At 40.7% G+C, this 25,209-nt stretch overlaps 2 protein-coding genes across 3 annotated transcripts; both read right to left on the reverse strand.

Moving 5' to 3' along the window:
* Window positions 1–8,882: 8,882 nt before the first annotated feature.
* surf4l (surfeit 4, like) lies at window positions 8,883–13,523 on the reverse strand. Its single transcript, XM_044025261.1, has 6 exons — window positions 13,329–13,523; window positions 12,138–12,324; window positions 11,945–12,021; window positions 11,527–11,570; window positions 11,086–11,275; window positions 8,883–9,623 (listed from the first exon to the last, which is right to left on the reverse strand). Exons 1-6 carry the CDS (start codon window positions 13,374–13,376, stop codon window positions 9,357–9,359), a joined length of 813 nt encoding a protein of 270 aa, XP_043881196.1. The 5' UTR covers window positions 13,377–13,523; the 3' UTR covers window positions 8,883–9,356.
* A 378-nt stretch (window positions 13,524–13,901) lies between these two features.
* Window positions 13,902–25,209, reverse strand: ciz1b (cdkn1a interacting zinc finger protein 1b). 2 transcript variants are annotated; one of them, XM_044027153.1, is made up of 14 exons: window positions 25,145–25,209; window positions 24,524–24,602; window positions 23,670–23,757; window positions 23,469–23,596; window positions 23,272–23,330; window positions 22,966–23,042; window positions 22,731–22,871; window positions 22,091–22,185; window positions 21,077–21,170; window positions 18,798–18,902; window positions 18,373–18,531; window positions 16,578–16,617; window positions 14,220–14,341; window positions 13,902–14,095 (listed from the first exon to the last, which is right to left on the reverse strand). In XM_044027153.1, exons 2-14 carry the CDS (start codon window positions 24,553–24,555, stop codon window positions 14,033–14,035), a joined length of 1,203 nt encoding a protein of 400 aa, XP_043883088.1. In that variant the 5' UTR covers window positions 24,556–24,602; window positions 25,145–25,209; the 3' UTR covers window positions 13,902–14,032. The 2 variants fall into 2 exon arrangements, with proteins under 2 accessions (XP_043883088.1, XP_043883089.1); XM_044027154.1 differs by lacking the exon at window positions 25,145–25,209 and adding an exon at window positions 24,760–25,131.

Raw genomic sequence — 25,209 nt, forward strand, 5'->3', positions numbered from 1 at the left:
AAAAGCTGGAAGACAAGTGAACTGTTATTGGCATAAAGCACCCATCTCAAACAGAATGTCACCATTGTGCATAAGTCATGATCTAGTTACATTTGGTGCCTTTTCATGGGTTTAGCATTTTAAACCTGCTTTTATTCCAGCTATTTGTGTTGAGCAAGTGATGTATTCAGAAGATGTTAGAGCAGTAAAGACATATGAGGTGCGTGGGCTTTTTCCTTCATGGTGCAGTGAAACAGACGTTAAATCAGTTTCATTGCTCCTATTTCATAATAAATGTGTTCTGTGAGATCTGTGGAGGATACTGACTGACATTTACAGCAGCAGAGTTGACAGAAACGATCAGCTCTTTCTGACATCACCATCTTCATCTACACCAAAGAACTGTGTCATGCAGATATATCATTTATAATATAATTATAAATATTTGTTTTTGTGTTTTAACAATGCATAAAACAATGTATATACACAGCGTGATAATAGAGAGCAAAGAATAAAAAAGTCATAAAACTGTGTAAAGTGACAGACTTTTAACTTGTGGATCATTACCACTTCAGAATATTAATTTTTTATTAAGATAAAACCTGAGAACAATGACTTTTAACTTTAGGGTTAAACCTGAAAACAGAGTTTTTTATCTTCAGGCAAGAAAATGTACCTTTGATTTCAGGTTGAAACACGAGGACATGGACTTTTTACTATGTAGACTTTAAATGTGAAAAAGGCAGCAGGTGAAAGGTCAACTGTGGGCTGTTCTGTGGCAACAGATGAGCTCTGATACTTCACAGCACCCTCCACACACTAATGGCACCGTCCTATAGCGACATGGTGTGGCTCACACTGTGTTTCTGCTTGTTTGCTGTGTGTTTGAGGGGGAAAGAGTGCATTGTTTGGTCAGATATGATCGCTTGGATTTATTCTGGACTGACGTGTCACATGACAAAGAGTCCCCAAAGTCTTTGATATATACAGTAATTTAGCTTCATCTGCAGGAGTATCGACCATCTGATTTCATCATCAGGTCACTGTGAAGAACCAAACACACAGATCAATACTGTGGCCTGACAGAGCAGCTCACACACAAACACACACACACACACACACAGGCTCATGCAGCTATCCTTTTAAAAACTCTCACTGTAATCATTTTATTTGGACAACCCACACAAACCTGAACCATAACCGGTTAATGCCTAACCCTAATATTAACCATAACCACAGTTCAAATCTTATCACTAAATGTATCCAGTTCCTCAGACATGAGGTTCTGCCTCATTAGGACCAGTTTTTGGTCTTCATGAGGACTTCATGTCCCACAGAGGGACACACATGCACACCTCTCAAGTCACTTGCTGCATGTTTCTGCAGTAATTATCAACTGCAATGTGACTGGAATTGCTGGTGTGAAACAACAGAGGAGCCATCTGGTGGCCAAGCTGCACATTACAGCATAATAAAGACACTCATCAGCTGTGAAGTTATTAGGTCAGACTGCAGGATGATCTACTAACACTTGGACACTGGGTGACAGACATGTAGTTTCTACCCGGACATACATTTTAATCTCGATGTAAATCAAGAGAATAGATTCCTCTTCTGGAGTCTAATTCTGGTCTGTCACAAGAGCTTTGACCAGTCAAAGGGCAGTTCAAAGACAGAGGGCGTTCTTATTGACTGTCTGGTGGGTGGAATGATCTATCACTGGCAACAACTTTCTACAGTGCAAAAGAAGAGTCTAAAAAGAGTTGGACAATGAATGTGTCAGTGAGGGCAGAGCCTCTGAGTGATGGAGAGTCTGCCTCGGGTCTGTGCCCATCTGGTGAGAGGAGCTCAGCACAGAGAGCTACCAGCCAACAACGCTGGGGAAAAAAGAAGACTAAGAGTTCAATATTCACTTAGAGCAGGAGATGCAGTGGCTAGACCTTCACAACATGACACACACACACACACACACACATACCAAACACTTAGTGACCGGTGGGTTTTGTCCAGGGCCTCTAATAACCAAGGGCAGCACCTGAACACCACACGCACACACACAGCCAACACAATCATGAGTTATTGATTTCTCCAAAAAGCAGCTGCAACAGTGTGTGTACACTGTTGCAGCTGCTTTTTGTGGTGTTCAGGTATGACTCACGTTATGGGGACATGTTGTCCTTATGGGAACATAACCAGAAAAACGTTCACCAAAAATAGAAATGAGTGTAAACTGGACTTAAAGTGCCAACGAGAATCAACAGTTTCTTTGTTCTGCTCGTTAATTCCTCATATTTAACACAATTACAGGTGTTCTAAAAACTTTGGCAATTAAATGGATAGTCACGCTAATTTTACAGGTAACACAGATTATATTTTTAAAAAGCCCATGCAGAGATTATAGCTCCTCAGAAAACTAAATGACTTTAGTGTGAGCCAGAAAATTCTTAAAGGGAATCTGTTAGAAAAGTGTAATGGGGTGTAAAGACTTCATGGTCGCAAGTTCAACTCCACCCCTGGCAGGTTGTACTCAATTCCCTTGTAAGTTGCTTTGGATAAAAGTGTCTGCTGAATGACATGTAATGTAATGTAAAAAGTCTTAACATGGTGGGATGTCCAGTGTAATGCTAAACAATCTATAATTATTGGTTAACACAGTGAGCAAAATCATAGATAAATCTCAGTTACAGATGTGACATTTTTATCAAAAGAAAACTCAGTCTCATCCCAAATTTGAGCTGCTTCTTTCAAGATGGGGTTTTAGGATCCATCCACAAAAAACACTCAACAGGAAATCTTTGGTGCATTTTGTTACATTATGAAACAGGGATGGGCATGAATACAGATTATAGAGCTGCAACTAAGGATTATTTTCATAATCGATTAATCTGTCGATCATTTTCTTGATTAATCAATTAATCGTTTGGTCCATAAAATGTCAGAAAACCTTAAAAAATGTTGATTGGTGTTCGTCAAACCTGGATGATGATGTTCTCAAATGTCTTGTTTTGTCCACAAACCAAAATGATTCATTTTCAATCATTTCTTTGTTATCCAGAGCAAAGCAAAATAGTTGTTGATTCATTTAGTAATCGATTGATAATTGATTCATTGTTTCAGCTCTAATAAACGTATCCCTCTGCTCACATGGTGCAGCTCTACTTTGAGTCTGGGTCCGATTCCTACAGGATACAGTATATGAAGCCATTATGGGCTGTTCGGTGTCTCAGGTCAGCTGACCAGCTGCTCCTGGAGGTACCGAGGTCTAAGCGGAAGCTCAGAGGGGAAGGAGCCTTTTCCATTGCCGGTCCCAAACTTTGGAACGTCCTCCCGCTCCACATCAGACAAGCCCCCTCACTGTCCATTTTTAAAACTCATCTTAAAAGCCATTTTTATTCTTTGGCTTTCAACTCAGCATGAGAATCTGCTCTTGTTTTTAGTTTTCTAGTGTTTTATTGTTTTTATTCTCTTAATATTTTTATTGTTTTATTATTTTATTGTTTTAACATTTGTATTGTTTTATTGTTTTTATTGTTTTACTTTATGTTTAATTTCTTTTCATGTACAGCACTTTGTCTCAGCTACGGCTGATTTATACTGTAAATAAAGTTGAGTTGAGTTGAGAGTTTAAACCTGTGGTGTTGTGTTGTAGAGTCAGGAGGATGATTTCCTCTGTTTGCATTAAAACGCAGCGGGATGTCCCCACAGCAGCCGTGTCACAACTGTTTCCAGGTTTACCATGAGTACAGACACTGCAGTTTCAGCCTGGTTTTCTCTGAGGCATGATTATTGGATTCAAACCTATCTTTGAGAGGACATTTTAGCACAACATTTAAGGCCCTTTTCAGGGTCCAGATGTTTTTTTAGGGTTAGATTAGAAATGTGTTTAGGTTTCCCCCTCACCACCCCTTCTTCTTCTCATCCACTGACACTCCACCATGGGATTGTATGAGGGGACGGTCCAGAAGACGTTGATGGTGAAATTGATGCAGAGCAGCCAGGCGACCAGAGTCAGGGAGTCAGGGCCACCACCACCAGGATTTTCAATGCTTTGCCGATCCAGATTCTGCAGGATCTGAAGGCCAGAAAAGAAGATCAAAACATAACAAGGAGCGCAGACAGACCAACCTTTTCTGAGGTGAGTTTTCAGATGTCAGAGTCGATGGACATTTTAAGCAAATATACTAGTCGAGCGCTGCTATGGATTAGCCGATGAATATTCCTCGCTCCAGAACTTTTGGTCCAGATGAGAGGCCACAACCTGTGCAACTGCTGAGCAGTGACTTTCACTCTCAGAGCTGCAGCTTGTGTTGCACTGCCACCATGTGGCAAAAATATGAACTGAACGGGTGCCTGATAGGTCTACTAAACAATAGCAGAATTAACCAATTTTCTATGATCAAATAATTAGCCAATGTCAAATGTCAAGTGTCCTTAAAGGAATAGTTCTGGGTTTACTGGTTACCGACTGTGTGAATTTCAATATTAGCTAAATATTTGGCTTCACCCCAAAGATTGAGTTAACATTTAGATTTAAATTGAATATTTATATTTGACATTTATGTTTATACTTAGCATTTAGATGGGAGAAACTATCTGAAAAAAATGATCTGATTATCACGGGAAAACAGAGGAAATAAAATGTATGTATGTATGACCCTTTAGGTCTTCCGTAGTATAATGTTTTTGTTATTTATATATTTTTTAACTCACACATGAGAGTAAAACTCTCACTGTCAGGCCCTCAGAGTATCTCAGAATCACTGTATCATCATATCATCATGGACAAAACTATACTGCAGTGTAGTCATGCATGTAGTCTTTATATAACTGAACTGGACGTTAACACTGGACAACTTACTGTACAGTTCATTCTTGTAGTTTGTTATTTTGGGGGGAATTTTCTATGGTTTAATATATTGTGTAATATACTGGGTTTATTTTTTACTCAACTCATTACAATAATGAAAATACTGCACATGGAGACATAAATGGGTCCTGGTCCAGCCGAGTCTAGTCTCTGTTGATGGAACCTCCTACAAACACAGGACATGATGTCAGGTAGTTTGAATTTAAAATTTGAAAACATGACATGTTACTTGCTTGTCACCTCGTGGATCACTAGGGGTCGCACACGGACCACACTTTGAGAAAGGCTGCAATAGATAGATGGATATGTACGTTAAACATGTGGACTTTTGAAGAGATGTTGTTAATTGTGACAACTGAGAAGAAATGTTGAATTTCTGAAATCTTATCGAAGTATGATCTGGTCCTCAGGATCCTTTTTTTAACCTACAATTGCTGTAATCTGTTTTCATATGAAACATAAAAGTATCAGTCACTATGTGACCTTTCAGTCCAGCAGAACTTCACCAGTGATTTCACCAGTGATTTCACCAGTGATTTCACCAGTGATTTCACCAGTGATTTCAGAGTCACTAAACAACAGAGTCCGTGACGTGAGAGATTCATGAAGCTTCACAGTAAAAACTTCTTAATTTTCAGATGTTTGATGAGATTAGTGCAGTTCTGTTACCTTCTGATGGTAAGAAATAAATGTCATGAAGCTGTTGAACGAGATTATTGTTAAATGAAGTGAAGTTGCTGAGTGTTTTATTTAGCTCATTAACAACATACAGATGTCCTCTCAGGTTAGAAGGCGAACTTCAACTGAGACCAATCACCATCCAAATCATCCAATGACTTGTTACTTCGTTGTGGTTTTAACAATATTATTTAACAGTCTTACAAACATATTCTATGTAAATATTACAACTCAGTGAATTAAGACGCTTTTCCTCTGAGAGGTTACAGCCACTCACAAGGGAAATGTGAAGTGTATGTCCTGGTTGGTTTGTCTGAGGTAGAAGTCAGTGATGAGCAAAAGGTTAAACATGTTTCTCTAGTGGTTTTTAGAATATGTCCTATTAATATTTATATATTGATCCACTCACAGAGCTTTGTTGGAGGCTCTGACCACCGGCAGCAGCTTCAGAAGAGCCTCTGAAGTACAGAGTACTTCTTCAGGTCAAACTCATCCAGATCTTTTCTGACGACAGGAAGATGAAGACCAGAGCTGACCATTGAGCAGGGGACAGTGTCTCTGTGGACAGGCGTCCTAATATGAGAGACTCTTGGATGTCCTCTACAAGAGAACAATGGTTCAGTTCATTCAGACAGTGGAACAGGTTGATGATGTACTTAACTGTTTTCTGATTGGTCTGTGAACCTCTCCCCATTTGTGTCAGTAGACCTCTTAAGAGCTTCTGACTGGTCTTCAGTGAAAGACCCAGGAGGAAGTGGAGGAACAAGTCTAGGAGTCCATTTGGACTCAGTAAGGCCTTGTCCACAGCACTCTGGTGTGGATGATTCAGTTCAGCTTTGTTTCTAAACAGTCTGGACCACTGGCTCATTGTTGGGTCTTCTGTTTGTTCCAGAGGTGATGAAGGTCAGATGGACATGTAGAGCAGCCAGAAACTCCTGAACACTCAGATTGAGTAAACTGAAGCTGCTGTGATATCAATGCCACACTCTGTCAGGTCTGATTCATAGAAGATCAGGTTTCCTTTCTGCATCAGGTTTCCCCAGAGACTTGATCATCATGCTGTTCTTTGGATCTCAGTGTTGTGGAAGTCCAGAGGAAGTCGACACTCGTCCAGACCATCAAAGATGAAGACCACTTTAAAGTGTTCAAACCTGCAGATTGCTGCTTCTTTGGTTTCAGTGAAAAACTGATGGCTGAGTTCCACCAAACTGTACTTCTCATTCTCGTTTGAGCACATTCAGAATGGTGGGATTTCCTGCTTTAGCCACACCCTCAAACACTGGAACTTATTCTTCAGGTTTGATTTGAGTTCCCGTCGACAAGCTGCAGCTCTGGTTTCCGAAGGACCAGATCATTGAGAAAATAAGATGTTCTTCCTTTCACAATAAAAGTCCTCTTGCAGCTCTGCAGACAGTCAGCTAGCATCTACTGCTTCATCCTCCTCAGGAAGTTGTCTGTGATCTTCAGAAAGGCCTCTGCTCCTCCTCTGCTCCTCCTCTTCACCATCTAACACCTCCTGACCCTCCCTCTGACTCTGTAAGACATCAGTGACAGACAGGATTAGGACTCTGCTTCAATATTAAGAGTAGTGTCATGTTTAGGGATTTCCCCGATCAGTTTTTTTTGCCCCAGAGTCCGAGTTCCAGTCATTTGATTTTGAGTATCTGCCGATACCGAGTCCCGATCCAATACTTCTATAATATAGAAGAGCGAAGAAACAGATCCAGAAAATTTCTCCAAACATGTTACTTTGTTAATTTAGGCAGTTTTTATTTATTTTATTTAACCAGATAAAAGACCCGTTGAGATCAAGACCTCTCTCACAAGGATGACGTGGCCAAGAAAGGCAGCAGCACACATCATAGTTCATAAAAACAGATCACAGTTAGAAAACAAACATTGAAATATAAAAGTGCAAGTAAATAGACACATAAAGTGCAGGAGTTATGGTTGCAGAAGCAATTTAAGAACACAGGCACTGTTCAATGGATTCCCGTTGTCGGTCTTTTAATATAGAGCAGAAAGCTCCCAGTGAAATAAATGTTGTCAATTGTAGTTCAGTTTGCAGGGTATTCCAAGCAGAGGGGGCGGAGAAACTGAAAGCTTCTTTTCCCATTTCAGTCTGAACACAGTGAACACAACAACCAGTGATAAACCTCAGCGCACAGTGACAGACCAGCTGTTTGAAGCACACATATGCACAACATCGCCATAATCAAATACAGGGAAACTGGTAGCTGATATCATATCAGAAGCTTCCAAGCTCGGAGGGAGACACATGACTTATTTCTGTAAACAAAGCCACATTTCTAACATAATAATAAGTTAGAAATTGAATAATAATTAATCCCAGGAACAGTAACCAGTAACTGGTGACCAGCTCAAGAGCTTTGCCATGGGTAGTTCTAATTGAGGGGACGTTCTCCAAGGGAACAGATGAATTTGAAAATAGCTTTGCTTTAGATTTTTCCGAATGTAAAATCAGTTTCAGACGAGTCATCAAAAGTCTACTGCAAACATTTGACTGCTTGTGCAATCGAGTGTGAACATCAGTAAATTACGGAATCATCATCTTAAAAATGGTATGAGGCATTTGACAAAAATGACAAGTTATTATCATGCTGAGGCGTATTCAAGTGTTATTTTTCTCCAACAAGTTAATTTCCCCCACTTCAATTTGTTATTTGATTCTAAAAACACAGTACGATCACCTCAAGCTTTTATTTTGGTACTTCCACTTACCTACCGTGTGAATTTAGCTAAATACTTTGTTTCACCCAGAAGATTTAGATTTAACTATTTAATACATTTACAAGTTAACATTAAAAAATTCACAACACTTTTTAAACATTGTTTGAGGCTAAATGTTGATGTTATTTTCAGACTGAGCCACTTTATAGACGGCACCTCATAAAGTCTTAACATGGTAGGATGGCATGAACACTAGGATGTCCAGTGTAATGCTAAACAATCTATAATTATTGGTTAATATAGGGAGTAAAATCATAGAGAAATCTCAGTTACAGCTCGGTCTCATCCCTATTTTCAGCTGCTTCTTTCAAGATATCGTTTTACGATCCATCCACAAAAAACACTCAACAGGAATTCTTTGGTACAAAGTGCATTTTGTAACATTATGAAAGAGGGATGCTCATGTGGCGTTTACAGACGCTGCAACTTCAGCATGATTATTCATTTCTGTGTATGTTTGTTGTAGGCTGTGAGAGGACATTTTAGCTGGTCATCAACATTTATGGCACTTTTCAGGGTCAAGACCATGTGTTTAGGTTATGTTGACCACTAAATAACCTAATCTAATTACCTGGAGAATTCCATAAAAACAAACATTACACTTCACAATGCTGCAATGATGTATTTATTACACAACTACAATTACAAAAGAATAACATCAACTTTGTCACAGCTGACAGAGGAGAGAGAGAGAGAGAGAGAGATTAAGAGACAGAAGACAGAGAAGACAGTAGAGATAAAGAGGTGAAGACAGAGAACAGAGAGCAGAGACAGGAGAGAACAGACAGAAACTGGCAGTATTTAATAGGTTCTAATGTTCAGTGCGTCTTCAAGAGAAGTCGTCTCCTTGCCAACAGCCTCAACACATAAAATACTGTCACTTTTGTACATAAAAGAAACTGAAATATCATAAATTAAAAATGGAGGAAAAGTTAATTTTTTCCTGATGTTTATAAAAACAGAAAAAAAACTAATATTCAATGTTTCCATTTTCTGGGAAGAATGGAGTGATAGCGTATCAAGAAGACGATACACTGACTTTCATCAGTCTTTTCCTTCACCTTACTCCACCCACTCCCCCTCACCACTCCTTCTTCTTCTCATCCATTGACACGCCCCCGGGCCCCAGAGCCACCACCAGCAGCAGGCCTCCAATCACCGACAGACTCTGGAAGAAGTCGTACTTGAGGAAGTCGTGCATGGGTCTGTATGAGGGGACGGTCCAGAAGGCGTTGAAAGTGAAATTGATGCAGAGCAGCCAGGCAACCAGAGTCAGCGCCGCCAACTTGGTCTTGAAGCCCACGGCCACCAGGATTATCAACGCTGTGCCGACCAGGTTCTGCAGGATCTGAAAAGCAGATTGAAACATCATTTCCAACAGGACAGGGAGTGCAGTTCCATATTTGGACAGACCAACCTTTTCAGATGTCAGAGTGAGGGATGGACATTTTAAGCAAATATACAGGTTGAAAGCCACTGTGGATTATCCGATGAATATTCCTCAATCCAAACACTTTTTGGTCACCAGCAAATTCTCATCTCATTCTAATGTGACCATTGCTTTTCATTAATTTCAGTGATAAACCTCAAATGACTGAGTCATTTCCAGGTGGGACTGATAAGAACTGAATGGGTGCCTGATAAGCAATACCAAATTAACCAATTTTCTATGATCAATAAGTAGTCATTGTCAAATGCCAAGTGTCAGGAACAGGAACAGTTCTGGGTTTTTGAGCTGTGTGAGGCCCCTTCTCTGAGACAGCCTTCTTCAAACTTCATAAAACTGCTCACTCTCCACAACAAAGTCAAACGAGAAAATCAGTGATTTCACATCACAGCACACAGAGTTGTTGATCCACCGCTGCCTCCATCAGCAACTTCAAATCTGTTATTTTGAAATGAGCACAAACTTAGAAAATAAGGCAGCAGTAGACCAGCACATCCCATCTCTGCAGGAACTAACAATGTTCATTTTCTCTATGAGCTTTGGCAAAGAGGAGTTCACAAACTTTAGTTTCCTATCAGAAAGCATCAAAGAAACATATTCTTAAGATATCATAGACTTATATTTAATAACACGATATTTTTCAAAGTATAAAGCAGTATTATTTTATGCATGAGCAAAAGATGTGTTTTCTGCTAAGGTGGTGGAGTAAATTGATCATTCCTGCAGTTACTACCACAGTTACTGCTTCAGATAAGTGGTGCAGCAGTGAAAAGGGTCCCCCGTCAAACAACGTGTTTTGCTGCATCACGTTCTGTTTTTCAAAAAAAAAATGTTTATAAGCATACAATCACCTGATTGTATGAATTGATTCATGTTTCGTGTCTCAGGCTGACTCTTGGTGAACACACACACACACACACACACGCACACACACACGCGCACACGGCACCGTCAGCACTCTCAAAGTGAGGCATGTTTGATGGTATTGCTATGTTTGTCTTGGTCGAGTTAAGATTATGGAAAATAAACAGCTTGTTTTTAACGTTGTACTATAATATATGTGTGAGGTACTAATTTTATTCAGTAAATCCAGTGACTGTCCCAGGAAACAGAAATATGAATCTACGGCATGTACAACCACTCATACTGTGAGCAGTAAATGTGTCACACACACACACACACACACACACACACACACACACACACACACACACACACACACACACACACACACACACACACACACACACACACACACACACGACACGACATCGACACACACGCGCATTACGCACACACACACACACACGTAAACTGAAAAGATGAAACACCATTGTTGTGTCGTGCTGTTGAGAAGACTCACACTGAAGAGGCTCAGGTCAAAGTGCAGCAGTGTCATGAACATAAGGATGAGGAGGACTCGCCCCCCGAGCTGCAGCAGGTGCCTCGGAGAACTTTGATGACCAAGGGAGGGCACTCCTGCAAACACACTGCGAGCTTCACCCCTGCACTCAGCCAAAAGGAGGAGAAGACCACCCCCTAATGACAGGTTCCTGCAGAGACAAGGTTGCTCTTAGTTTAAGATTTACAATTATTAATACAAAACTTCTACTTTAAACTGTTACATTTCAAATTCAGAAATTAGGTAATAAATAATCTGTCTTCTGGGAAGGAAATTATGTCTGGTCTGATTTCTCAAATCTACATTTCTACCAAAGGTTTTTACACATGCAGGGTCTTGTATCTATAGACTGAGCACATTCTGTATGTTATTTAATCAATAGGTCAGAGGTCAAGGACTCACCTCATTAGGAACTTGGGGTCCCAGAGGATGCTGTAGGCCACAGTCTGCACAGGAACAAAAACTTTCACAGTAAAACTGATGCTGTGGTCACAAGATACAGATCAGCCGTTTATGCAGTAAAACAGAAAGGATCTAATTTCCACTACATGTAACTGATCAAATATGAATTATTAAAACTATGTGTGCACCATTCAGAAAATGTCACAATGTAGTTTTGATTCCTGGGGTCACGATGAGGTAAAAAGGACATTCTCAATGCAAAAAAAACAAGTAGAACCATGACTTTGTTGGGCATTGTTGGGTGGTATTGATTCCATTATAACCTTATAACCTATAACCCATTTATGGTCACGAGGGCTAGATGATGAATGTTTGAGTGGACTTGTTAATTAGTGAGACTCAGGTGTGTTGTGTGTACCTGCATGGTAATGACGCCAAACAGGGCAAAGCAGGCATACTGAACAAAGTTTCTACTGAGGATCAACACACAGCCACCTGCAGAGGAGGAAGAGAGACAGCGAGAGAGGTGAAAACATTCTAATGACAATCACTTTAATTTAGTGACAGGTGGTTGGTGGGATCTGTGTACTGTGTGTGTCCGTGTGTATTACCCAGCTGTATCAGTAGGTTGAGAAGGACAAAGATGTTCGCGAGGAAGCGTCCACAGCCCCAGCTGGAGTCGATGTAGTCGCTTTGCTCCCCCCACTGAAACCACATCCTCACCCCATCCTCCAAGAAGGTGCTGACCAGACACAGGCGGGCCACATGGGGGAGGTAGTGTTTGGTGACCCGGAGGAACTGCAGGAGGGGCGGAGTTATCATATATCACATATTATATGTTAAAAACCAGATTAACAACACTGAGACCACCAGTAGTGAGAACAGAGGCGGAGCCTGTCCCAAACAGGTGAGGACAGACAAGGAGACCATCCTACAGGGGAGGACAGAGACAGTCCTACACATGATAAAATCAGGCAAGTGTCACAATATGATGTCATTAAAGTTTGTTGTGATCATTGTGTTACGTTTACTACCATTACAGACAAAAGAAGATTGTGTACGTCACGTCTAAGACACGCCAAAGAACATTTAAAAAACAACAACACGTCACTCCACCTCGCCAATCTCTATTAGAAATCTGTCAGTTTCAGACTTCCTAGCCTGTTGGCAGTGACTTAACATGGGGTAACACATAACGGATGACCTCGCGTACACAACGACGGTCCCCTCCTCCTTTCGGCATACGTGTTAACTGACCAAACTTTACAGAAGTAGCGAGTTTGCTTTTGTCTCTAAACTCACAAAAAACTGCTCTCGATTATGCTACTTCCGTGTCTGCTACATTCAGTAAAAGACAAACACATCTTGATCATACCAAACTAATCCGTGAATTCAAACTGCATAGAAAACACATTCGTTTTCAGTTTCCGTGTTTGACCAGATGTTCTGAGCACATTGGAAGTAGCTGAAGGCCCCGAACACAAAATGAAAAGCCTCGCCACACTTCGGGAATTATTTCACTGGAAACGAACTTTGCATACTTTAGGAAACATTTTGACACAATTGCACAGACTAATAAGTTCCTGCAACACAAAACCTTCCTACAACAGACCACTGCTAGAAAAGTTACCATATGTTGACTTCTATGTACTCTAAGTCCTAGTTAGATGACGTGTATAACATGCTGCGTGAAATGTAACAGTTTTTAATAAGAATTTGGAAGCAGCGGAAGTTATCTGTCCGAGTCCCTGCCCCGTCTGTGGCCGGCTCAGGGTGTGTGTTTCCTGGTGCGAACAGCTCACCTGGTCCGCTACATCCTCCGCTTTACTCATCAAGTCACCGTGTCCCATCGTTTCTTCCGCTGTTTAGACGCTTATGTGCGGACAAACTAAGTCCAGGTCAGATCTAAGTATATGAACAGTCCCCCGGTCTTGGGCTTTGATGATGCTCCACCGCTGTCTCCGACCCACAATCCTCTGCGACTGGCGGGAGCGCGCCCTCTGTCGGCGCACCAGTGTACAGCATGCCACGTGGACTGACAGTATTATAATTACCAGAATAAAATTAATATTGTGATTTTAATCCAGCAGCTGTTATAAGACGAAAAACGTGGTTTCACACGACAGATTTATTTTTAAGATAACAACCAAACCTGATGTTAATGTTTTTGATTTTTTGATTATAAAGTTATGTGGCTGCTGATAAAATTAACTTATTTTAACAGCAATCAATATTTAAGTTACTTACTGTTTAAATAATTTAATTTCTTGCAAATGTAATATATATGTTTGAAAAACGTGCTCTTGACCGCACTCAAAACTCTTATTTTGTGGCTTAACTTGTGTAATATAAAGTCCCATATTGTCCACAATAACTGAAATGTTTGTCATCATTTATTTGCACATTTCAAACTATTGTCCAGCTGTTAACTGGTTGGGGATTTGGAGCAGATAAAAAAAAAAACTGTCAACATGACACAAAGATGCATGATGGGAAATTGAAGAGGTCAGGTTAGAGCAGGTGTGCGCTCTTCTTCACTTTTCTCCAGTGTCCTCTGAGCTCTGTGGCTCTGAAACACAAAAAACACAAACTGATTTTGTATGTGTGTGTATAAGACTTAACTTTTTACAAGAGAAAGAGAAGATGACATGGTAGCTATGACTTGACTTCAGGTGTGCGAGTGTGTGTGTTACCTGTAGGTTGAGGAAGTGTGTGTGTGTCTTGCAGTGTACATGTCGCGCCGTCGTCTCTCTGTGGAAAAACTTGTTACAGAGTCGACACAGGAAACCAGAGATAGGGACCACAAAACTACTTCCTGTTAAGACAGAGACAGATAAAAAAGATTTTATTTCATTTATTACAGAACATGACATTTTAAGGTCCATTGCATAAGAATTTGTGACATCCAAGACTGCAGATTAAAACAAATGGAGGTCTCACTTCTCTCTTTCCCAAAGCATATCAGAGAACTACGGTGGCCTTCTCTTACCAGAAAGGATAGAATTACTCTAGCACAACTCTCTCACTTCCTCCATTATTTTTGCCACTTTGTCCTCCTTTTTTGTTGACTAATGCTTTGGGTTTACAATAGCAGAGCCGTTCTTCATTTGCATAATACGTTTCCACAATGTGAAAGGCATGTCCACTCAAGTCCACAAAGGCAACCCTTGCCTAAATTGCATAATGGCTTCCAAGCCTAGGAAAACCAAAGGGATTTTAAAGGTGTTACACAACGTAGTGTATTCAATGTTATACCAATAAACCCTCCTATTTGACCTATTAGACCTATTAGACCTGCACCCCGATGAGTGTTTCAGCTCCATGTTAGAATAATATGTGTCCTTACTAACACATCTAGAAACAATCATACACAGAAAGCAGACTATCTCCTTTGGTTTCAGAAAACACTACTGAGAAACAACAGTGAAAGATCAGAACAGGGATCGCTCTTTTGCTGGAATGACAACAAGGTGAAACTGAAAGTAAGTCTTAATAGAGGTTTTTGCAGCAAATGAGGGTAACTGCACCATCATTTTCAAACATATTTGTTCCTCCCAGACATAAAAGCAGTACTGCAGTTTTTTCAAACTAATGTAAAACCAGTATGTTATAAAAATGTTCCATTTCAGGGGCTTGAAAATGCTGCGCCAGTGTGGACAGCAGTCAGCTCCAGAGCAGAATTAATGCATTAAAAAACTGAGCGTGTATGTACTGTACAGCACAGTTAAGTGTTGGCACCCCTGGATTTTTTTCCAGAAAATGCACCATTTTTCTCAGAAAATGAATGCCATTTACACATTTTGTTGTACACGTTTATTTCCTAAAATGAATATAATTACAAGCAAAACTTAAAAAAATGGGCCAGACAAAAATATTGGCACCCTCAATTTAATATTTGGTTGCACACCCTTTGGAAAAAATAACTAAAAGCAATCTCTCCCTATAACCATCAACAAGCTTCGTGCACTGCTCCAACTGCTCCAGTTCTCTCATATTTGAAGGGTGCCTTCTCCCAACAGCAATTTTAAGTTCCCTCCACAGATTTTCAATGGGATTAAGATCCGGACTCATTGCTGGCCACTTTAGAACCCTCCAGCGCTTTGTTTTCATCCATTTCTGTGTGCTTTTAAAGGTATGTTTGGGGTCATTGTCCTGCTGGAAGACCCATGACCTAGGACGCAAACTCAGCTTTCTGACACTGGGCCCTACGTTGCGACCCAAAATCCCTTGGTAATCTTCAGATTTCATGATGCCTTGCACACAGTCAAGGCACCCAGTGCCAGAGGCAGCAACATGTCTTTGAACCTCCACCATATTTGACTGTAGGTATAGTGTTCTTTTCTTTGTAAGCCTCATTCCGTTTTCGGTAAACTGTAGAATGATGTGTTTTACCAAAAAGCTCTACCTTGGTCTCATCTGTCCACAAGACATGTTTTTGGCTTACTTACGTACATTTTGGCAAACTGCAGTCTAGCTTGTTTGTGTCTCTGTGTCAGCAGTGGGGTCCTCATGGGCCTCCTTCCATAGCGTTTCATTTCATTCAAACAACGATAGATAGTTCGCACTAACACTGATACACCCTGAGCTTGCAGGACAGCTTCAATATGTTTGGAAGTTGATCGGGGCTGCTTATCCACCATTCGGACTATCCTGCGTTGCAACCTTAATGACTCAATGTCTCTCCTTTTTATCTGGTTTCAGGTGTGATTTTTATATTGCCTACACCTGTTACTTGCCACAGGTGAGGATCACATGCTTGAAACAAAGTTTTTACCCACAATTTTGAAAAAGTGCCAATAATTCTGTCCAGCCCATTTTTGGAGTTTTGTGTGGAATTATGTCAAATTCATATATTTTCTCTGCTTTTTTGTATTTCTTCAATACAGACAAAGGAAATAAACATGTGTATAACAAAACATGCATAAATGCTATAATTTTCTGGGAGAAATACTTCATTTTCTGGAAAAAAATCAGGGGTGCCAACACTTTCAGCCATGACTGTATATAGCTTGGCTTGAGTCAGTACACACCATTTCATCTCATTAACCCACCGTATGCAGTATGAGGGTTGTAGTCCTCTGTTTCAGCTGTCTGCAACACACACACACACACACACACACACACCACGCACACAGATTACAAACTGGATTTTATGAAAAAAACTATAACTTGAGACCAAAGAGAAAAAAAGAGCCAATTTAGTTTCTGCATCTGTAAGTCTGCAACAGTACTTGTGACATAGTGACATGTACAGGGTCCCCACACCTTGGTTGACATCAAATTTAAGGACCTTTCAATGACTTTCCAGGACCGATTCTGTAGAAGCCAGAGTGAAGTTAGTTGTTGATGCCAGTTTTGACACTTGTTACAATGTAATTTATTAACAGCTGAAGTAGTTAACTGTTGGCCTTAAGCCTTTGATTAAATTATCGCAAGGAAAGGAACGTGGCTTTGTGGCCTTTCTGATGTTATTTTGTTCTTTAGATAAATCTACCATATGAACGCTTTGACAGCTATGATAGATAAAGGACTTGGAAGATATGTACTGCGCTTATGAAATAGAAGCTCACTATGTCGACACTGAGAGCCCGTGGACAAAGAAACCACGAAAATAAACTGATCAACAACCCAAAGTGCCAGGCCCGGCTAGCAACAAGCCAGAGCTAGCACCTGTAATGGCTGCTAACGACACGCTACAGACATCTGAACCACCGTCTTGGTTCTCCGCTGAAATGCAGAAGTTTGCGGCAACGATTAAAACTTCCATTACGACCCGACTACACCAAGTTGATGCTGCACTGGAAAAGTTCAGTGAAGCCATACAGTCGACCAACACAAAAGTTATCGCACTGGAGGCCAAACGCTGCGACTATGAGGCCGTTGCTGTGGACTTACGCCAGGGGCTGACAGAGCTGGAACGGAAACACCAGAAAGAAGTGGAAATAAATGTGCAAACCCTTCACACAATGATTGAAGAATTACAACAGCACCTACGAGTCAAGCCAATTGAAACCTGCTTACAGCTAATGACTATTACATTACATTACATGTCATTTAGCAGATGCTTTTATCCAAAGCGACTTACAATGGAATTGAGTACAATCAGCCAGGGGTGGAGTCGAACTTGCGACCATGATCGTCGCACACAGGGTCCGGTCTTAACCACAGAGCCAATCCAATCCAACAGTGGCTTTGGATTTAAGTGTACTTTTGCCACTACAGATTCCATAAAATTCAAGTGCTGAATTTGCTGACACAGCTTAAGATGGGAGGGCAACTTGTAAGAGACCATGGCGTCCACTTTTATTGATTTGCAGCATGCTGATTGTCCAGATACCTTAAAATTTGCATTTCCCAGGTATCACATTATTTGTTTTCTATTGCTTAACATTACTCATTGTTCGGCATGGAATCTCAGGTAAATGGTGCTGAGACAGTGAACGGTGTCCACAACACCGCTAGCTAGACTCTGCGTTTGTTCTTCATAGGCCTAGTCTACTAAAATCATGCAACACAGGGTGCATGAAACAGTGGGTGGCAACAAGGGCACATTGGTGATGGGAGACATTTACCTAAATATGAACTTAACGTCTTTCTTGCACAAAATTCAAGCAGTTTAATTTTCAAAAAATTTCAATTCACAAATTGTGGGAACACTGTATGCATGTGAACGTCTGTGTGCAGCCCATAATTTGGAACTACACGTAAGCAATTCTCTGTGTACATGGAAATCAGAGAGAAGAGAAAGGACATCAACCAATTTGTGCAGCTGCAACATGTGAGACTCAGTATGAAGCAGGAGTGAAAAAAAAAAGGAAGCTTGTTCACAAAAGTTAGAAAATATACCTGTAACACTTTCTCCTTTGCCTGTGACTCCTCTTCATCAGCTACTTCTGCTGCTTCTTCCTCCTCCTCCTCCTCCTCCTCATCCTCTTCCTCTCCCTTGAAGCAGCCAACAGCGTCGACTGTGATCAGCTCCTCCTCCTGAGCCTCATGGAGATGCACCTGTGGGAGACAAAGAATCAAATTTACCCTGCATCACATGACATGAGGTGTTCATTAGAAGCATTTAACATGAGGCCTGTCATTTTCATGTTGTTGCTGTGGAGAAGCAGTGAGGGTTGATGCAAGTTATAATCTGGATGTGTATATAGGGTTTCTTTATTCTTGATGGTTCTTGACCTGAATTCACTTTAGATGTTTAGAAGAAACTCTGTGACGTCAGAGAACGTCAACAGTCCCCCACTGTGAGGGTGAGGTGAGCTGCTGACCTGCTGCTTATGTTCTGGAGACTTCATGTGCTCTACAAACTTCCTTGGAGTCCTGAAGTGATGCTTGCACACTGGACAGAAGGGACGACACAGCTGCTTACACATCTGGATAACACACAGAAACAGGAAGTTGTGAAAATGTAAGCCAGTGAGGAATGGCTATCAGGGGGTGATGTGTGTAAACTGTATATATACACACACAGTATACAATATATACATATAAACAGTATAAGCATGTAGAGTTTAAGCCTCATTACCGCCCCCTGCAGAGTGTTGATAAATGAACATGTAAAATATTTTTAATAAATGCATATAAATATATATATATGTATATATATATATATATATATATATATATATATATATATATATATATATATATATATATATATATATACTTATTTATTTATTATTATTTTTCACAGTACCATGTGGAAAATAGATATATTACAGCAGTGTAGAGTATATATGTACACTACCAGTCAAAAGGTTTGAACACGCCTTCTCATTTGATGGTTTTTCTTTATTTTCATGACTATTTACATTGTAGATTCTCACTGAAGGCATCAAAACTATGAATGAACACATATGGAATTATGTTGTAATCCAAAAGTGTGAAATCACTTAAAGCATGTTTTAGATTTTAGCTGAGCACTTTTTGGCCCTTTAGCCTTCACTCTGCGGTCCGTCTCATCCCAAATCATCTCAGTTGGGTTTAGGTCAGGTGACTCATCTGGCACAGCTAGACTATTGCTAAAGGTGCCTCTGAAGGGTTTTATGGAGGGAGTGTGAGGCATTGTCCATTATTGTCGTCAGTTGTGTGAGAATTCTGTCCTCCCTTACCTCCTCCAGAGTGGGGAGTTTCATTCCTACCAGATGACCAGCCTTCATTATCAGTTTATTTAAATTGTTACCATCCTTTGCCTTGACCCCAGCAGACCACAGCAAGGGTGCTGGCAACAAAAGACTGCTATAGCTAGTTTAGGATTTTGTTACAGATGGTAAAGAATGTGACCCTCCTGTGACAATAACACAACTCAGAGTTGTACTGAATGTCTCATGTGTACACAGTGAACAGGAAGGTCAGGAGCATAGTGCCCTGCTCACCACCTGATCAGACACAGCTCTGGAGCAGCACTCATCACTCTCCTTGGTCAAATAGCCTGGAGGTGTGTTTGGGGTCATTGTCCTGTTGAAAAATAAATGAAGGTCCGACTTCAATTTTGAATAAATCCCCAACAGTGTCACCAGCAAAGCACCCCCACACCATCACACCTCCTCCTCCCCGCTTCACAGTCGGAACCATGTGGAGACCAACCGTTCACCTTTTCTGTGTCACACAAAGACACGGGGGTGGAACCAAAGATCTCAAATTTGGACTCTGGACAGATTTCCACTGGTCTAATGACCATTCCTTGTGTTTCTTGGCCCAAACAAATCACTTCTGCTGGTTGCTTTTCCTTAGTAGTCGTTTTTAGCAGCTATTTGACCATAAAGGCCTGATTAGCGCAGTCTCCTGTGAACAGTTGATGTAGAGATGTGTCTGCTACTAGAACTCTGTGTGGCATTCATCTGGGCTCTAATCTGCCTTCAGTGAGAATCTACACGCAGGGAGGAAATTAACATTGTTACAGCAGCAAAGACAGTAAAGAAAAAGATAATAAATAATAAGCATGCATTACCAAAAAATGTACAATATATAAATATATTAACACTAAGACTATAAAAAATGTGTTAAATTAGAATGAAGAATGTACATTATAGACAGTTTGCAGAATATACACAGTATGGACTTGATATTTACAGTATACAGTAAATAAACAAAGGTTGAACATGGGAAATTACATAAGTATAAGCACTTACGTAAATTAACAGTATATTGCACGTGGAGGGAGGAATGAGGAGCCTGGTTATGATTTAGCCTATATTTAAAAAGCTAAATCTTAGTGAGTATTACCATCTCAGTCATCAATGACTAATACTGATTCAGTCAGTGTGTGTGATTGTATGTTCCTGTATTTGTGGCTTTGTGAGGACCAAAATCGTATACTGAGTGAGGACATTTTGGCTGGTCCTCACTTCTTTGGGATGCTTTTTGGGGGTTAAGACCTGGTTTAAGGATTAAGGTTAGACTTGGGTTTGTTAGGGTTAGGAATGTATTTGTGGTGGTCAAGGTTAGGGTAAGGGGCTAGAGAATGCAATATGTCTAGGAGTGTCCTCGCCATGAATGAAGTGCAAACGTGTGTGGGTCACTGAAGCAGAAACCTGTCGCTGCTCACCTTGTGTTGTTTTGTCCTTCGATGGACAATGACGTCACCGGTGAAATGAGTCTGACAGGTGTCACACCAGCGTTTGGTGTGAGGCCGATGCCCCCTGGTGGAAGAGAGGAAAACGTAAAAAGTAAGGAGAGTGAGTTTGCATGTGTTTTGTTCCACCTTTACAGGACCAGTCGTCAGTATAAGAGACTACAGTAGTGTAGGAGCAGGTGTAGTTAATCACAAATTAACAGGTAAACCACTGATAAAGTGCCCTGAGGGTTTTTATATCATTAAAGCTTTTGAGGAGGAGTTATGCTAACTACATTGGCTGGTCAAAAAAAAGTCACCACCTGGACTTATTATGCCTAATGCCTACTGTACAAGCCTGTGGGGACAGTGCTATGATCTGGGGTTACTGCAGTTAGTCAGGTCTAGGTTCAGCAACATCATGTGCCCAAAGAATGAGGTCAGCTGATAGCACGGGCATATTCCAAGATGACAATGTCAGGATTCATTGGGCTCAAATTGTGAAAGAGTGGTTCAGGGAGCATGAGACATCATTTGCACACATGGACTGGCCATCACATGAGTCCAGACCTTAACCCCACTGAGAATCTTTGGGATGTGCTGGAGAAGGCTTTGCTCAGTGGTCCAACTCTCCATCATCAATACAAGATCTTGGTGAAAAATGAATGCAACACTGAACGTAAATAAATCTTGTGACATTGCAGAAGCTTATGGAAACAATGCCACAGCGAGTGAGTGCCGTAATCAAAGCTAAAGGCGGTCCAATGTAATATTAGAGTGTGTGACCCTTTTTATTTAGGCCAGGAAGTGTATGATGTTATGTGATGGTGTGTCTTTGGTCCATATTTTTAGACACACCTAAAATCCTGAACAGAAGACTGTAGGGAAACTGTACTCAAACTTTAATCAACAACTTTTAACTCCACAGATGTCATTTTTTCATACTGTCCAAACAAATGCAGGTTTATGCAGTTTCCTAAAAAAGATAGTGTGTGTATATGTTCATACCTGTCCTGCAGTGTTTGTGTCTTGAGGCAGATTGAGTGTGTGATCTCCTGCAGTTTCTTCACATGTTCTGCTCCTGATATGTGTTCTTGAAAAACCTGGAGACACACACACACACACACACACATATATATAAATAAATATAAATACAATCAAACTGTGTCCCTTGTTTGTTAACAAGTTAAACCGTTTATGCTTAAACTCTCGATGGTGGGTGGAGTCAGCTTTTAATGATTACCAGTGCGGTGCCTGTCGTGGACGAATTCCTAACAAGAATTGGTATTACTAAAGTGATAAAGCAACATGGTGTTCATCATTGTTGGATGCACTCTGGGACAATAGCTCCTTTGGAAGGTTTATATCCCTTTGAGCTCTAACACATGAAAATTATTTGATTGGCTACTGCCAACACTTCAACAACTAATCATTTCTCAACTTCTGCTGCATGACACACCACCCAATAATAAGTGAATGAGCAGGGTTTCAGTTAAAGCCTCCTCCAGTGTAACTGATAAACTTTACTGATTCCCCTGAAACTCTTCAAGTTTCTCATTTTTTTAAATTCAGAAACCATGACAGTTGTGAGTGGTGACTGTGGTGCTGCTAACAAAGTGCTCATCCAGTCAAATTCAGTATCTCTCACCTGCATGGAGCAACAGGAGAGGTTACAGACGTGACAATGAAGTCCACCATTCTCTCTGTCCACCGTTCTCTCTGCCTGTGCAAACTCTCTGTTCTCACTGCTCCGCTGGATTGTGACCTTTAGGGACCCCACATTCTGCAGCTACACACACACACACACACACACACACACATACACACGTCAGTGTCAAAATCAGTGTCAGATCACCACAGTGAAAAATTAATGATTTCATCACCTCTGCAGCTCTGCTGTCCTCACTGTGCTCTGCTGACCCCTGCTGGTCGGGAGGAGGAACTCTGGATGAAATGTCACCTGAGAACACATAGGAACACAGGTTTGCACAGCTGTTCTTCCTAGGGCACTGCACTGACTTCCATTCATTTAACCACAATTCAAATCTTGAATTTCTAAACCAGTTCTTCAGAAATTAGGTTCTGCCTCATTATGACTAGGTTTTGGTCTCCATGAGGACTACACTTGTCCTTGGCCAGAAGACGGCCTAAAGACACACATACACAAGTACACACACTGCATAACACACCTCCTGTAGACTTGCTTTCATTGGCTGTTTGGTCACATGATGCAGAAGACTCAGCAGACCTAAGGGAAAATTTATCAACACAGTCTCACATTGCTCTTGCAGTTAATAACTCACACTTTAATAAACAGCAAGAACAAAGTGCTCATCGTCATTTCATCATGACAATGATGGCGGAGACTGACAAATCTCTGACTGACCCATCCAGTCTCCCCCTCTTTGTCTCTCCTGAACCTCCGTCAGGTCCTGGGTCATTTTTATCTCTTCTATCTCCCTCTGTGGTGGTGGAGCTTCCTGTCCCTGAACAGACCCACTTCCTGCCTGACACCTTAAAACATAAAAAGTAGTCAGTGAAGTGTCTTCTTGACATCAGATACACAGCATGCAGATTTTGAATCTACCTGGTGATGTGACAGAGGTCTCCTCTGTATAGGGCCAACAGGGAATCGAACCTGTGCCACAGCATTACCAGATGCAGGTAAAAAACACCTGACAACAGAAAAGGAGAGGAAACGTACTGCTCACTGGATATTTTCTCTTTTTCTGATCTTTCTCGGTCATCACCCATGCAGTTTCTGAAATACTCAAAACAGCCTGTCTGGCAACAAAAACCCTGGCACATTCAAAGTCATTTAATTCAATTCAATTCAATACAATTCAATACAACTATGATTGTCTCCAGGGAGCAATAGAACTGTCTTCCACATTCTGATGCTTGGTTTCAACTACAAAACGTCATCTTGAGCATTTCTACATGCCTAAATGCATTGATTTGTTGGTAGATTAGATATTAGATATATTAGAAAAGACAAAAAAAACATTTAGCCGCTGAAGTTTGTGTTGCTTTGTACAACACAAATATACAAAAAGAGGCAGCAGGACACCAGTAGCTGCTATGTTCCCACATGCTGCTTTTCTCTGTGGACATAAGTGTGGGAAGGTGAGCGACATACAAACTTGTACTACAGTATAACTACAGTACACTAGAAAAAACACAACATCTGAAACTGACAACAAATCTTAAAGCTGATTTTAATAACTAACAATACAGACGTGTGTATGGACTCAAAGACATTTGATATGTTGATGTGGTTCTGTACAGCACTTTGGGCAACCTTACTTATTTTTTATACATACTCTAGAGCTGTTAGTTAAATTAGTTTAAAGCCTTGATCTGTTTTTTTGATGAAGCTGCACCTTCACAGACTGACTGTGAAACTATTGTTTCTGTTGTGGTGTGTGATGATATGCTCACCTGTCTCTTGTTCGCCGCTGCTGTTTGACCATGATGAAGGTCTGTGCATCAACTATGACCCTATAGGAAGGCTAAAAATCTGAATGCAAAAGTAAAAGTACACAGTAAGATAACTGTGATATTAAAATAAAATAGTTGTGTTTTAATAGCAGCTGCACGAGTCTGGAAGATAACAATATGTACAGCCTTCGAATTGCATTATTCCCAATGATGTGGACATCATTAACATCACTCACTGTATATCAACTTCCTTTATTTAGTTGCAAAATCCACCTATGGTTTAGCTTCACCAATCCCTAAAGAACTCTGTGAACATTTTGAGACATTTTAAACGCGGCCGTCTCGTTGGTGGTGTCCGTCTCAAACTGCGACTTTTGACACATCGAGCAGTGTTAGCTCTACGCCGCATACATTAGTTACATTTTGTGATTGCTAAATCGCTTTAGATTATCGTATGTTTGGCTAACGTTAGCGGTATAAAGCGCCCTGTCGCAACAACAGACATTATCGATTTATCTCAACTGGATCTTTGTTTAATGTCATAAACCCTTTTTTAGTTCAAAAAATAAAACAAAACAGCGACAAAGTAATTAAAATACAGTTTAAATTCGCTCATCTTACCACTGTGTACAAGGGACAACAAGCAAAGCTTCCTCAACATTGGCTGGATCTGCTGTTTTTCTGCT

The sequence above is a fragment of the Solea senegalensis genome, linkage group LG5 (genome assembly GCF_019176455.1).
Source record: "Solea senegalensis isolate Sse05_10M linkage group LG5, IFAPA_SoseM_1, whole genome shotgun sequence".
Classification (NCBI taxonomy): domain Eukaryota; kingdom Metazoa; phylum Chordata; class Actinopteri; order Pleuronectiformes; family Soleidae; genus Solea; species Solea senegalensis.